Source organism: Hylobates moloch, unplaced genomic scaffold, assembly GCF_009828535.3.
Source record: "Hylobates moloch isolate HMO894 unplaced genomic scaffold, HMol_V3 SCAFFOLD_10, whole genome shotgun sequence".
NCBI lineage: Eukaryota > Metazoa > Chordata > Mammalia > Primates > Hylobatidae > Hylobates > Hylobates moloch.
The window spans coordinates 13890806-13906451 of NW_026652285.1; the positions used below are offsets into that span (position 1 = coordinate 13890806).

A 15646-nucleotide genomic window follows, 5' to 3' on the forward strand; every position below is an offset into this window, starting at 1 on the left:
CGCCGGCCAGGCCCCTCCTGCCCGGCCCCTCGGGCCTCCCAACCCGGCCCCGGCGCTCCCCACCGCCCCCACTGCGCCCGGCCCTCCCCGTCCGCTTTCCCTTCTCCCCTCGCGTGGGCTCCAACAAGAGCGGCCGGCGGGGCAGGCCGACCAAGCAGCCCTCGGCTCCCGCTGCGGAGCGCTGCGACCCGGCCCCGCCGCCGCCCACGTCCGGACCCATCTGGGGCTCTGCTCGCGGATACGCGGTAGTAGCCGGGGCAGCCGCCAGGCTGAGGTGGCGCCCAAGACGCGGCTGAGCTCGCCCAGGGTGGGCAGCAGTAGCCGGAGGAAGCCGCCGCCACCGGCCCGCCCCCCGCCAGCAGCAGCGCACCAGGCCGGCGGGGGGTCGGGGGCAGCCACCTAGCCCGAACCACCGCGGCCCGGAGGGCCGTCAACAAAGTGGTATATGATGACCACGAGAGCGAGGAGGAAGAGGAGGGGGGCGGCGATGCCGAGGAGACCCAGGAGTCTGAGGACAGCTAGGAGGATGAGATGGAGGAGGACGAGGATGACTCCGATTATCCAGAGGAGCTGGAAGATGACGACGAGGACGCCAGTGACTCCACGGAAAGCGGCTTCAGCAGCACTCCAGGTACCCACCCAGCGCAGTTGCTGCAGACTCATTCTCCACCTCCTCTCCCCTCCCCCCTTGCTCACTTATGTGCTGTGCATCCCGCTCCGATCTCCCGCCAATCCCGCCGACCCCTAAACAGAGGGGAAATGGGAGGGCACATCAAGTGGCAAAAAACTAGATTTATAAGAGGAAAGAAGCGCATTGTTCAAAATGGAGATTGCATTGTTGCAGTTTGCAGGCCGCACTCGCTTGCTCCCCTTCCCCCCAATCCCCTTTTTTTCTCCTCAAAATTTGTGCCAGTGCAGTGTCTCCACCGGGCAGAATTTAAACTTTGGCAAACACATATCCATTACATTCATTTTTCTCCGCTTGTTTTGATGTAGTTTTCTGGAATGAAAGAAGCCTCTTGTTTTGCAAACCTCTTTGCATTTCCAATGTGTTTCCTTTCGGATTTTTATTATATATCTGTTCCTTAAAAGGGAATTAAGGATTTGGACAGATTGTGGCACACAGACACACAGAAAAACATGCCTGTGTTCACACTCCTAGCTGTGGTTTTTAAATTGTGTTAAGGAAACGGATCATTTGGGTTAGTAGGGAAACCTTACCTGGTCCTGTGTGTTTGTTTTTATTCTTCGAGTGCTGACGGGCCTGTGCAACAGTTGCTGGTAAATGGTTGATTAAAAAGCAAAGCAAAAAGCCAAACAAGATCCAACCAAATTTGGTAATTCATCCGATTTAAAATTGTTTTGGTTATTTCTAGTTTTTGGCAGCTATGAATAAAGCTGCCCCAAACATTTCCATAATGTTTTTTGTATGAACATAATACTTGTTTCTCTTGAGTAAATACCTAGGAGTATGATTTCTGGGTTGTATGTTTATAAGAAACTGCCAAAACTGTTTTCCAAAGTAGCTGTACCATTTTGCATTCTTACCTGCAAATGTATGAAGAGTTCCGGTTGCCCTGTATCCTCCCTAGCACTTGATACTGTCAGTTTTTGTTGTTTTTTTTTTTTTTTTTTAGCCACGTTAATAAGTATATGGTGTAGCTCCTTGTGGTTTTAATTTGCTTGTCCCTAATGACTAATGGTTCTGAGCCTCTTTTTATGTGCATCTTTTTATTTGCCATCTGTATATCATTGTTTATGGAAAAATACTAAAATCTTTTTTTTTTTTTGAGATAGAGTCTTGCTCTGTTGCCCAGGCTGGAGAGCAGTGGCACAGTCACCACTCACTGCAGCCTCCACCTTCTGGGCTCAAGCCATCCTCCCACCTGTCAGTCTCCCAAGTAGCTGGGATTGCAAGTGCACACCACCATACCTGGCTAGTTTTTTGTTTGTTTGTTTGTTTTAAATAGAGATGGGGTTTTGATATGTTGCCCAGACTGATTTCGAATCCTGTGCTCAAGCGATCTGCCTGCCTCGGCCTCCCAAAGTGCTGAGATTACAGGCATGAGCCGCCATGCCTGGCCAAGATACCAAAATCTTTATTTAAGATGTTTAATTGGGTTGCTTTCTTTATTGTTATTCTTCTTTTATTTTTTTAAGACAGAGTCTCGCTCTTTCACCCACGCTGGAGTGCAGTGGCCTGATCTTGGCTCACTGCAGCCTGTCATTCCCCTCGACCCCGGGCTCAAGGTGATCCTCCCACCTCAGCCTCCCAAGTAGTTGGGACCACAGGTGCGTGCCACCATGTGTGGCCAATTTTTGTATTTTTAATAGAGATGGGGTTTCGCTATGTTGCCCAGGCTTGTCTTGAACTTCTGAGCTCAAGCAATCTGCCTGCCTTGGCCTCCCAAAGTTCTGGGATTACAGGCATGAGCCACCATGCCTGGCCAATTTCTCATTATTGGGTAGTAAGAGTTCTTTATATATTTTGGATATAAGTGCTATGTTAGGCTGTTTGATGTTCATGTATTTTCTCCCCATCTGTGCCTTGTGTTTCATTGTCTTAGCACTGTCTTTTTCCCAGAGCATAAGTTTTAAATTTTGATGAAGCCTGATTTACCACATTTTTTCTTTTAGAGATTTGGTGTTCATCTAACAACTCTGCCTAACCCAGACCTTGCCAGACTTTTTCTGTAAAAGGTCAGATAGTAAATATTTCAGCCTTGCTGTCCCTGTTGCAGCTCTGCCGTTGTAGCAATGAAAGCAGTCATAGACAATATGTAAGTGAATGAGAATAGCTGTTCCGATAAAACTTTATGAACACTGCAGTTTCAATTTCAGATAATTTACAAATTATCAATTATATTGTTACTCTTTTGATTATTACAAAAATGGGTAGTGGATTGGCCATGGTTTGCTGACTCCTGGCCTGACCAACCCAAGTTCACAAAGATTTTCCTCTCTGATTTTGTTGTGCTTGTTGTTGTTCCACACCTTCTTTTTTCACTGTTTCCTTAAGGTGGAGTGTACATATTTATAAGGGTATATGTAGTATTTTGATAGACTCATACAATGTGTAATGATCAAATCAGGTTAATTATGCTATCCATCATCTCAGATGTTTATCCTTTGTATTGGAAAGATAACAAATGTTCTAGCTATTTTAAAATGTACACTAAGTTATTGTTGACTCTAGTCACCCTACTGTGCAAACAAAAACTAAAACTTTCTCCTTCTATCTGACTGAGTTTTTATGCCCATGAACCAATTTGTCTTCATCCCTACCTGCTTCCCAGCCCCCAGTAACCATCATTCTCCTGCCTATCTCCATGAAATCAACTTCTTAATCTCTCACATATGAATGAGATTATGTGATACTTGTCTTTCTGTCCTTGGCCTGTTTCACTTAACATAATGTCCTCCAGTTCTATCCATGTTGCTGCAAACAGGTTTTATTTTCCAAACCTCTAGCTTTATAGATGAAAGATTTCACTTTTATTTTATTTTATTTTATTTTTTGAGATGGAGTCTTGCTCTGTCACCCAGGCTGGAGTGCAGTGGCACAATCTCGGCTCACTGCAACCTCCGCCTCCCGGGTTCAAGTGATTCTCCTGCCTCAGCCTCCCAAGTAGCTGGGACTACAGGCGCCTGCCACCATGCCTGGCTAAGTTTTGTATTTTTAGTAAAGACGGGGTTTTACTATGTTAGCCAGTCAGTTCTCGAACTCCTGACCTCATGATCCGCCCGCCTCAGCCTCCCAGAGTGCTGTGATTACAGGTATGAGCCACCATTCCCCTCCTGGATTTCACTTTTTTAATGGCTGAATAGTATCCTATTGCGCATATATACCTTATTTTCTTTGATCTTTCTTTCTCTTTCTTTTCTTTCTTTCCTTCCTTCCTTCCTTCCTTCCTTCCTTCCTTCTTCCCTTTTTTTTTTCTTTTTTTTTTTTTTTTTTTTTTTTTTCCCGAGTAGCTGGGACTACAGGCGCCTGCCACTGCGCCTGGCTAATTTTTTGTATTTTTAGTAGAGACAGGGTTTCACCGTGTTAACCAGGATGGTCTCGATCTCCTGACCTCGTGATCCGCCCGCCTCGGCCTCCCAAAGTGCTGGGATTACAGGCGTGAGCCACCGCACCCGACTGCATTTTTTTTTTTTTTAAGACAGAATCTTGCGTTGTTGCCCAGACTGGAGTGCAGTGGCACAATCTTGGCTCACTGCAGCCTCCACCTCCCAGGTTGAAATGATTCTCATGCCTCAGCCTCCGGAGTAGCTGGGATTACAGGTGCCCACCACCACGCCCAGCTAATTTTGGATTTTTAGTAGAGATGGGGTTTCACCATGTTCGCCAGGCTGGTCTCAAACTCCTGACCTCAGGTGATTCACCTGCCTCGGCCTCCCAAAGTGCTGGGATTACAGGCATGAGCCACCGCACCCAGCCCCTTTGTGCACTTTTAAAAACATATCTTAGAATTTGTGATATATGTTTTATTTTCATTTTCATTTGGTTCACAATATAGTAAAATTTCTATTATGGCTTATTCTTTGACCCATGATTTGTTTGAAAACATATTGTTTAATTTTCAAACATTTAGGGATTTCCCAGATATCTTTGTTGTTGGTTTCTAATTTAATTCCATTATGGTTAGAGAACACACTTGATATGATGAATTAAAAAAAAAATTTAGAGGTTTGTATATGGCCTGAAACATTGTTTAGGTGAATGTTCAGTTTGTAATAGGAAAGATGTGTTCTGCTGCCGTTAGGTAAAGTGTTTCATAAATAATAATTAGGTCAAGTTGGTTGATCGTGTTAAGGTCTTCTCTATCCTTGCTGATTTCCTGTCTGCTTGTTCTAGTGATTACTGAGAAAGGAGTGTTGAAGTCTACAATGATTGTTATGGGTTTGTTCTCTTTCTCCTTGAAATTCTGTCTGTTTATGCGTCCTGTATTTTGAGGCCCTGTTATTAGACGCAGAAACATTTACAGTTTTGTCCTCTTGATGATTATTTGACCCCTTTATCATTCTGAAATAACCTTTATTTCTGGTAATAATCATTATACTAAAAACCATTATTTGTCCAGGCATGGTGGCTCACGCCTGTAATCTCAGCACTTTGGGAGGCCAAGGTGGGTGGATCACCTGAGGTCAGGAGTTCGAGACCAGACCGGCCAACATGGTGAAACCCCGTCTCTACTAGAAATAGAAAAACGGCCTGGCATGGTGGCACACGTCTGTAGTCCCAGCTACTCAGAAGGTTGAGGCAAGAGAACCACTGGAATCCAGGAGGTGGATATTGCAGTGAGCTGAGATCACACCACTGCACCCCAGCCTGGGAAGCAGAGCAAGACTCCATCTCTAAATAAATACATACAGGCCGGGTATGGTGCCTCACGCCTGTAATCCCAGCACTTTGGGAGGCCAAGGCGGGTGAATCATTTGAGGTCAGGAGTTCGAGACCAACCTGGCTAAGATGGTGAAACCCTGTCCCTACTAAAAATACAAAAATTAGCCAGGCACGGTGACAGGCGCCTGTAATCCCAACTACTTGGGAGGCTGAGGCAGGAGAACTGCTTGAAGCTAGGAGGCAGAGGTTGTAGTGAGCCGAGATCGTGCCACTGCACTCTAGCCTGGGTAACAGGGCAAGACCCCGTCTCGAAAACAGACAGACAAACAAACCATTATTTAATACTAATATAAAGTTAATGTTTTACATTAGTAATATAATACTGTTTTTGACTAGTGTTAGAATGACATATCTTTCTCTACCCTTTTGCTTTTAATCTGTATGTCATGATATTCATTTACTTTTCAATTTGTAAAAATAGAGATGGGGTTTCGCCATGTTGCCCAGGCTGGTCTTGAATTCCTGGGCTCAAGCCACCTGCCCTCCTCAGCCTCCCAAAATGCTGGGATTATAGGCGTAAGCCACCATACCTGGCCACATCATTATATTTTCAAATGGTTTCTTGTTTTTTTATTTTTCTTTTAAATGTAATCTGACAGCGTCTTTTAATTAATGTGTTTTGGACCATTTACATTTAATATGATTGATAATGACTGGATTTAGGTGTCCTATTTTATTATTTGTTTTCTGCTTATCTCTTTTTTTGGGGGGTTTCTTCTGTTTTTTTCTGCCTACTTTTGGATTGAGTATTTTTTAGTGTTATGTTTTATTAAACGGCTTTTGGTCATATCTGTGCTATGTTTTTGCTGTAGGAATGACAAATATATACCTAACCTAACTACTTAGAGTTAGCATTTTACCTCTAAATGAAACGTAAAAGTGTTACAACCATATAGGTTTCTTTATTCTAGTCCCCCTCCTTTATAATTGTATATATATATGTGTGTGTGTGTATGTGTGTATATATATACATTTTCAATGTATGTAGATATATAGATATGTATCTATACTTTCAATGTGTATCTACATGCATACATTGTATAAGTATATAGACATATATCTACATACATTGAAAGATATATATCTACATACATATACAATGCATGTATGATACCTTTGGCCACTACATCCTTCTTAAATTTCTTGTTGCCACTCATGACCCAATTTCCTTGACCAGTTATTCTTCCTTCAAACATCCCTCTTACATGTGATAGTCCTCAGCATTTAGTGTCCTCAACTTTCCCCTAATTATCAGTTGACTCAATTACCACCAAAATATCAATGACTTCTAGATCCATTTTCCTACCTAGACCTCTCTTCTAAACTCCAGGTATGTATTTCCAACTGCCTATGTTGTCCCTGATAAACTCCACATTGGAGGAAATAAAAAGAAAGGAGTTATAAAAGTTTAGGTTCAAAGCAAAATTTAAAAACTCATAAATGAGACAAAGATTTAGTGATGATAAAGGCTATGGTCCACAATGAAGATATAAAAGTAATGAACCTTTCTATAAAACATGTATGTGATAGAGCCTGTCCCCAACTTTAAGCCTTTCAGCAATTCAAGTAGCTGCAGAACATCTTTAAAGTACTGAGAGAAATGTCAATTCAGAATTCTGTATCCAGCAAAAATACCCTTCAACAATTAAGGCAAAAAGAGAAAGAAAAAAGACATTTCAGATGAAGAAAATCTAAGAGAATGTGTTGTCAGAAGTTCTGCTCTAAAATAAACGTATAAGAAGGTCTTTAGGCCAAAGGAAAATTATACCAGTGGTAATACTAGAACTTCAGAGATAAAGAAAGAGCAGCAGAAATGGTATCTGGGAAAATTTTAAAACACAAATGGTTGTTTCTCCTCTTAAGCTCTTTAAAATATGTATAGTGGTTGAAAGCAAAAGTTAAAACACTGGTGAGACTTCCAATGTATGTAGATATATATAGAGAGATAGATACATATATCTATATACATGTAGAGGTAATAATGGTAGCTATTTTATGGAGCTGATCTGAGGATAAGATAATGCACTTTAAAGTGCTCAGCACAATGTCTGGCAAATAGCACTCTATAGGCCAGGCATGGTGGCTCATACCTGTAATCCCAGCACTTTGGGAGGCGTAGGCGGGTGGATCACTTGAGGTCAGGAATTTGAGACCAGCCTGCCCAACATGGTGAGACCCCACCTCTACTAAAAATATACAAATTAGCCAGGTGTGGTGGTGGGCTTCTGTAATCCCAGCTACTTGGGAATGAGGTGGGCGAGTGGCTTGAACCTAGGAGGTGGAGGTTGCAGTGAGCCAAGATTGCACTACTGCACTCCAGCCTGGGCAACAGAGCGAGACTGTCTCAAAAAAAAGAAAGCACCTATAAAAGGTGATTTTTATATTATTACTGACACAGAAGATAGGGATTGGGGGCAAATGGAATGTACTCAAAGAGCACAGCCTTGTTCACTAATAACGTTAATACCAGATTGGGACACTATTCTACATGAAAAGGTGAATCCTTGTAACATTTGACAAGTAAGTTTCATAATTTTTAAAAGATTTCAATGCATCACAGATTATTTCTTCTTGATATGCCATTCATGGTTTATAGATGTGTAATAGCAGATTAAATAATTAGATTTTATTTGTTCTGGAGTATTAACTTCTGCTGGAAGTGAACTTCCCCCTTCCCTATACCAATACTGAGTGAGGCCTCTTTTCTCAGTTACCAATTAGGAATAAGGGGACAATGTTACACTTTTCCCTTCTAGAAACACACATTATGTAGAGAGTTGTCTTTTGAAGTCTAGAAGTCTGAAAACACTGTAATTTTTTTTTTAGAATTAATACAATAAATGTAGGGGTCAACTGAAAAATCTACAGTGGTTTCTGGGATTTAATCTTGGCATGACTTACCCCTGCATCTCTGCCCTCGGCAGGTACTTTTGTTTATGGGTGTCATTGGTTGAACAAATACTGTTTTAGTTGCTACAATAACTAAAACATGATCTGTGCTCTAAAGGAGTCAACAAATGAGCCAGGGGGGCATGAGTAATTGCCTGTAATATAATTGTGCTCATGCTGTCATGGAGGACGGTACAAAGTGTCAGAAGCACAGCACCAGGAGGCACAGCAAAGGGTAGTAGAGGTGACATTTGAGCCCGGCCTTGAAAACCATCTAGGATTTCTCAGAATTTCAGCAAAGTAAGGTAATTTCTGTCTAAAATATATATGCAAACTTTTTATTAAAAATATGAGAAATTAATTAAATAACAGATTATGACCACAATGCAGATTTAAAACCCCAGGCATGATGAGTGCCATTGACCAGTTCATCCAAACAGTTCAGAGAAGAGAACATCCATATGGATCCTTCTTGTATTACAGAATACAAAGGAGCAGAAAATTTTGCCTGAGTAACTGCCAGGTCATTCTAATTAAAGTACCTCTACATTGTAATATAATTCTTCCATTAAGGTAATAACCGATCAGGTGGTCCAGAGTCTGTGTCATTCAGTCAAGAAATTCACTCCCTTAACCTAGACTGTGCTGGAAATTCATTGACAAAGTTTGGTCTTTGGTTCTCTGTTTTTCTTCAGAATTCATGCAGACCACTTGACTTCCTTAGCATTTTCTTTTGTAGGCGTATATTAATGTCTGTGGTTAAGCTTCAGCTTCCATTTGCACCAATCCTGTGGTAATCATGCCTCCTGAGGCATCTTTTTGCTTCCCTTGTATGAGTTTCCAAAATCCTACTTTCTACTCGGTAAGGGGAGTATCCATTTTCTTTAAAGCAGTGGTTTTCAAACTTGCCTGCACATCAGAATTATTTGGGGAGAAGGATAAAAATACATATTACTGAGCTTCACCTGGGATTCTGTAAATTTGGGTTGCATTTGAGATAACTTTTAACAATTTGCCAGATGATTTTTGCTGCACCTCCACTTCAGTTTTAGGAAGCACTGTTTCAAGGCAGCTTTTCAGACTTTAATGACCATAGAAATCACCTGAAGATTGTGAGCAGCTGCAGATCCTAATTTAGTAGGCCTGGGTTTAGGCCTGAGATTCTGAATTTCTCTCAAATGTGATAATATCAATCCCTTGTTGAGTAGCAAGGTTGTTTTTTGTTTTTTTCTTTTTTTTCCAGGATCTTCATGACATTCAATGAGTAGCAAAGTTTGAAGATAACTTCTGGAATTTCATCTAATGTGTACTCATCTGGATCTTAGGGGAAATAACCTATCAGGTTATAGGGAGGGAGGACCTTTAATAACCAAGCTAAATGTGTGGGTTGTTTACCTCCCTATTATGCAAAGGTATTCCTTGCACACACTGAAAACTTCTTAGACCAAAAGCATTATAGCTCTAGTTTGCCTTGAAGGAAGTTGTATTGTCTATAGAGTATGTGAGCCATTTTCTGCCATAAAATGTTCAAATGTTCTCTCTCTCTGAAGCTTTGTTCATTGTATCTGGTGGAATTTTGGTTCTCGGAGTAGACACCTAGCCATGCTTCTAATGTGAAGTGTCTACTAGCCCAGTGGTCTCTATTTTGGACTTGAACTTACTTCGACCCACCACCTGATGCCTTACCATTTAGTCATATTGTGATTCAACATTTTTGTGTCCACATTTTTTATTTCTTATGTTATTATTCCTTAGTTCCTATCTGTAAGATCATAAAGTCCTTTGAACCAAACACAGTTGATATTTCATACATACGTTAAAAACTGAGCTGTGAGACTGGACATGGTGACTCATGCCTGAAATCTCAGCATTTTGGGAGGCCAAGACAGAAGGATCACTTCAAGATAGGAGTTCGAGACCAGCCTGGGCAACAAAGCAGGACCATGTCTCTAAAAAAGAGAATTAGCCGGGCACAGGGGAGTAGTCCCTGCTACTCTGGAGGCTGAGGCAGGAAGATCACTTGAGCCCAGGAATTCCAGGCTGGAGTGAGCTATGATAGTGCCACTGCAATCCAGTCTGGGCGACAGAGTGAGACCCAGTCTCAAAAAAAAAAAAAAAAAAAAATCGAAGCATATGATGAGGAAACTTCCAGGAAAATGCTCTTATTTTCTGCTTTTAGAAACCAAAAGAATGTCTCATTGTGGGGTGCTACCATTATATTCAGAAAGTTTTAGAATGAAAAAGATTCTGAATTGATACTTGCTAATTTTATTTCAGAAAGTGGTAAAATAGCTGTGGAGTACAGACCCAGTGAAGAGATTGCAGATGTCAGATGGGAAGAACTACACAGTTTAATTCAAGTATGTGGAGATAAAGACTCAAAGGTAACAGGGCTGGGCGCAGAGGCTCACACCTGTAATGCCAGTGCTTTGGGAGGCCAAGGCGGGTGGATCACCTAAGGTTGGGAGTTCAAGACCAGCCTGACCAACATGGGGAAATGGTGGCGCATGCATCCCAGCTACTCTGGAGGCTGAGGCAGGAGAATCGCTTGAACCAAGGAGGTGGAGGTTGTGGTGAGCCAAGATCATGCCATTGCACTCCAGCCTGGGCGACAAGAGCGAAACTCCATCTCAAAAAACAAACAAAAAAAACTCAAGGGTCGGATAACATAGCCAGTGTAACCATAATTCAAAACAAGCAGCAAAATTTGGAGGATAATTTGTTTCATTCTCAGGAAAATGTGAAACTCTGAAACTGCTTTTTGAGTGCAGGGTATTTCTGGGGCTTTTCCTAAAGTCTTGACCCTTGGCTCTGACCCCCTATTTGAAGTTTGGAGAGCAGAACTGAGGACTGTATTACTACAGTTGTGGACACAGGAGAGGGGTTAGTCTCACCCAGCCCCAGGAGTAAGGGATGCTGGGCTGCTTGAACACAGGCCTTTTTAGAACTGCCTTCAAACAGGATACCAGAGATGTGGGGAGAATGTAACTGACCTTAAGACTGATTGTGCTACGGCTTTCAAAAACTATAATGCCTTTCAAATATGGCTTATTGCTTGGATCTCATTATCTCCCATATACCTTGGGTGGGCTATTTTGCTGAAGATCTTTCTGTCAATCATTTATAATCATGTGCTGCAAAATGAGGTTTCGGTCAACAATAGACCACATATATGATGGTGGTTCCATAAGAGTATAAAGGAGCTATCCCTGTACAGGCATACCATTTTTATCTTTTTGTTGTTGTTGTTGTTGTTGTTGTTGTTATGGAGTCTCACTCTGTTGCCCAGGCTGGAGTGCGATGGCACGATCTCAGCTCACTGCAACCTCTACCTCCTGGGTTCAAGTGATTCTCCTACCTCAGCCTCCTGAGTCGCTGAGATTATAGGCATGTGCCACCATACTCAGCTAATTTTTGTATTTTTAGTAGAGACTGTTTTTCGCTATGTTGGCCAGGCTGGTCTCGAACTCCTGACCTCAGGTGATCCACCCACCTCTGCATCTCAAAGTGCTGGGATTACAGGTGTGAACCGTTGTGCCTGGGCCCCATTTTTATCTTTTATACAGTATTTTAACTGTACCTTTTCCATGTTTACATACACAAATACCTGCCATTGTGTTACAGTTGCCTTTAATATTCAGTACAGTAACATACAGTACAGGTTTGTAGCCTAGGAGTCCTAGGCCATGCCGTATAGCCTAGGTGTGCTGTAGGCTACACCACCTAGGTTTGTGTAAGTATACACTATGATGTTAGCACAATGGTGAAATCACCTGACACATTTCTCAAGCTCCTTACATGGCAAGCAACGCATGACTGCATATGAAAGCTCTTAAATAGGGATTAAGTTTCTAAATTAATCTCAAAACAGTCATTATTTACTATTTATGGACTTTTTTTAAAAAAGGAGTAAAAAAAAAGTTTCATTTCAGTGGGAACTTAATTTGGGGTTAGACTGTTTTATTTAACTTTTACCCCAAAGTTGCAAAGTGTTTTGAAGCTTTTCCCTGTAAAATAATTATTTTAATTCAATTTAAATAAAACCTGCCAAGGAAACTTCCAGCTTTAAGAAGTCTAGCTTCCTGGGCCGGGCGCGGTGGCTCACGCTTGTAATCCCAGCATTTTGGGAGGCCGAGGCGGGCAGATCACGAGGTCAGGAGATCGAGACCATGGTGAAACCCCGTCTCTACTAAAAATACAAAAAAAAAAAAAAATTAGCCGGGCGTGGTGGTGGGTGCCTGTAGTCCCAGCTACTTGGAGAGGCTGAGGCAGGAGAATGGCGTGAACCCGGGAGGCGGAGCTGACAACAATGCACTCCAGCCTGGGCAACAAGAGAGAAACTCCATCTCAAAAAAATAAAATAAAATTGAAGGGATTCCAAGATTCGCCTCATTTAGGGATGGATCTATTGTTATAAGCAGATTTCTGAAATCAGTGCTAACTTCCTCTCACATTTCACAGGAAGCTAGACTTCTTTTTTTTTTTTTTTTTTTTTTTTTTTTGAGACGGAGTCTCGCTCTGTCACCCAGGCTGGAGTGCAGTGGCGTGATCTCGGTTCACTGCAACCTTTGCCTCCCAGGTTCAAGCAATTCTCCTGCTTGAGCCTCCCGTGTAGCTGGGATTACAGGCATGCACCACCACGCCTGGCTAATTTTGTATTTTTAGTAGAGACGGAGTTTCAGCATGTTGATCAGGCTGGTCTGGAACTTCTGACCTCAGTGATCCGCCCACCTCGGCCTCCCAGAGTTCTAGGATTATGGGTGTGAGCCACTGTGTACAGCCCCCGTTCAATTTTAATACCATCACTATGCACCCGATGCCTGTGCTAGGCACTGGAATAAGATGAAGCACCTTCTTGGAGTTTACATGCTGATAATTGTGCCAGACGGTAATAAAATAGGTAAGAATGGCTGTTGGGGAAGTCAGCTGGGTTCTAGTTATAGTCGCATTTCAGGAAATTATTTAACATGCTGACTTTAACAACCTAAGCCTCTTCTCCGTGTGTACACACGGGGTAGATCTCTGAAGGGTGGTGCTGTAACTTCTAGGGTAATGGCTGTGTTAAGGCAGGATGACAGTTCAGCCTCCTCCCAGGCTAGTGCAAAGGGCTCTTGACTTGGATTAAAACCTTCTCTCCCAGACTGCATTGCCCACCCCCAACACCCCTCCTACAGAAAATTTGAAGTCCTCGCTTATTCCCTGGTAGCCCCTACCTAATAGGGTGGTAAATTATCAAACATGCAACAGTATAGCGAAAACGGCAACATTTTGGAATAAATGACTGTAACGTGCGTCCTGCCTGCCACCCTAACTGGCGCCCATTTTGAAGGTCAGTTTCTCCCCCTGGAAGGAAGAGTATTCTTGGATTTCACCTTGGGGGAGGAAGAATTCAGGCTGCCAGAAGTGAACTAGCACTTCTGAAGATCCCAAGGCGAGGTCCCGTGACTTCCTTGGGAAGCTCTGCCGCGCCCCCACCCCACCACACCCCACCCCACCACACCACAGCAGGCCACTGGAGTCCTGGGACCACCCCAGTCTGCGGCCCAAATCCTTCCTCATTAAGGGGAGGGGAGGGGTGTTCCAGCCAAGGGGTGCTTGGGCGGGATTGTGACATAAGATTGCCCTGGTGACATGGAACAGATCTGGACCCGAGCCTAATAAAGGTGGCATAACTAAAGGTGTCATAAAGACAGGGCGGGGCGCATGCTTATAAGGGGCATGAGTATCTCGGGGCTGCCAGAATGGCTCCCGCTCAGAGCGCGGCACCAGCACGTGTCATGTCTTGGCTGCGTTTCTGGGGCCCATGGCCCTTCCTTATGTGGCAACTATTGTGTCTACTAGTCAAGGAAGCTCAGCCTCTGGTGTGGGTCAAGGACCCTCTCCAGCTGACCTCTAACCCCATGGGGCCACCTGAGCCCTGGTCTTCCCGTTCCTCCCATCTCCCATGGGAATCTCCCCATGCACCTGCTCCCCTAGCAGCCCCGGGGGCTTTGATTACCTAGGGCCCTCTGCTTCGCAGATGTCAGCCCTGCCCCAGGAATCGACTGAAAATTTGGTTCCATTCCTGGACACGGATTCAGCTGGAGAGCTGCCCCTGGGGTCAGAGCACTTCTTGGCTGCACACCAGGATTTAAATGACAAGCTGACTCCACAAGAAAGGCTCCCAGAGGTGGTTCCACTGCTGGACGGGGATCAGAACCAGACCCCAGTTCAGCTTCCTCGCCTCAAAAGTAAGGTTCAAACTGCAGATCTAGATCAGGCTGCAGGTCATCAGGCAGATGAAATACTTGTTCGACTAGACAGTAAGATTTCAAAACCAACCAAATTTGTTGTTTTGCCCAAGAACCTGAAGAAAGATCTAGCTGAGTGTTGGAGCCTTGCTGAGATTGTTGGGATTCCACACCAATTATCCAAACCTCAGCGTCAGAAACAGACTCTGCAGGATGAATATTCGGGTATGGACACACTGTATCCCGGCAGCCTGGTTCCAGAACTCCGGGTGAATGCAGATGAGCCTCCAGGGCCACCTGAGCAAGTTGGACTTTCTCAGTTCCATCTAGAGCCCAAAACTGAAAATCCAGAGACCCTGAAAGACATCCAGTCCTCTTCACTCCAGGAAGAAGCCCCAGCACAGCTTCCACAGCTCCCTCAGGAGGTAGAACCTTCAACCCAGCAGGAGGCCCCGGCTCTGCCTCCAGAGTCCTCTGTGGAGAGTCTAGCTCAAACTCCACTGAATCATGAAGTGACAGTTCAACCTCCAGGTGAGGATCAAGCTCATTATAACTTGCCCAACATTACAGTTAAACCTGCAGATGTGAAGGTTTCGATGACTTCAGAGCCTAAAAATGAGACAGAATCTTCCCAAGCCCAGCAGGAGGCCCCAGTTCAGCCACCAGAGGAGGTGGAACCTTCTGCAACCCAACAGGAGGCCGCAACTGAGCCACCAGGTCCTCCTATGGAGCCTGAACTTTCCCTCCAGTGAACAGGATCAGCGAGCTCAGTCTTCTGAGTCTTCTGGGGAAGTTGAATCTTCTCCAGCCCAGCAGGAGACCCCAGCTCAGCCCCCAGAACATCATGAAGTCCCAGTTTCACCTCCAGGTCACCATCAAATGCAGCATTCAGATTTTCCCAATGTCTCTGTTAAGCCTCCAGACGTGCAGCTCACCATAGCAACAGAGCCTAGTGCAGAGGTGGAAACTTCTCCAGTCCACCAGGAGGCTACAGCTCAGCACTCAGGGCCAGGTAATGATGTAGAACTTCCCACCATCCAGCATGGGGTGAACTTCAAAACACCCATGAAAAGTTGTGAAAACAAAACAACAGCAGAAGTACAAAGTACAAAGAGATGTG

General features: G+C 43.8%; 2 protein-coding genes across 4 annotated transcripts; both read left to right on the plus strand.

The window, feature by feature from the left end:
• Nucleotides 1–254: 254 nt before the first annotated feature.
• Nucleotides 255–11368, plus strand: LOC131384374 (nucleosome-remodeling factor subunit BPTF-like). Of its 3 annotated transcripts, none has more exons than XR_009215165.1 (3): nucleotides 255–631; nucleotides 2640–2780; nucleotides 10574–11368. XR_009215165.1 is itself a non-coding variant. In XM_058445132.1 (2 exons), exons 1-2 carry the CDS (start codon nucleotides 532–534, stop codon nucleotides 10753–10755), a joined length of 282 nt encoding a protein of 93 aa, XP_058301115.1. In that variant the 5' UTR covers nucleotides 255–531; the 3' UTR covers nucleotides 10756–11368. The 3 variants fall into 3 exon arrangements, 1 of the variants encoding a protein (XP_058301115.1); XR_009215166.1 differs by lacking the exon at nucleotides 255–631 and adding an exon at nucleotides 2163–2292; XM_058445132.1 differs by lacking the exon at nucleotides 2640–2780.
• A 2680-nt stretch (nucleotides 11369–14048) lies between these two features.
• LOC116474541 (leucine-rich repeat-containing protein 37B) lies at nucleotides 14049–15419 on the plus strand. The gene is given in 2 exon segments (XM_032163059.2): nucleotides 14049–14275; nucleotides 14278–15419. Coding segments are annotated over 2 exon segments (1203 nt in total). The 5' UTR covers nucleotides 14049–14073; the 3' UTR covers nucleotides 15279–15419.
• The last annotated feature ends 227 nt before the right edge of the window (nucleotides 15420–15646 follow it).

What these genes read in the sequence shown, in the direction of transcription:
- LOC131384374 (XM_058445132.1), top strand. Translation starts at nt 532, where the DNA reads ATGGAGGAGGACGAGGATGACTCCGATTATCCAGAGGAGCTGGAAGAT. An exon ending in CGGCTTCAGCAGCACTCCAG is followed by an intron (nt 632 to 10,573) that starts GTACCCACCCAG and finishes ATTTTATTTCAG; the next exon opens with AAAGTGGTAAAATAGCTGTG.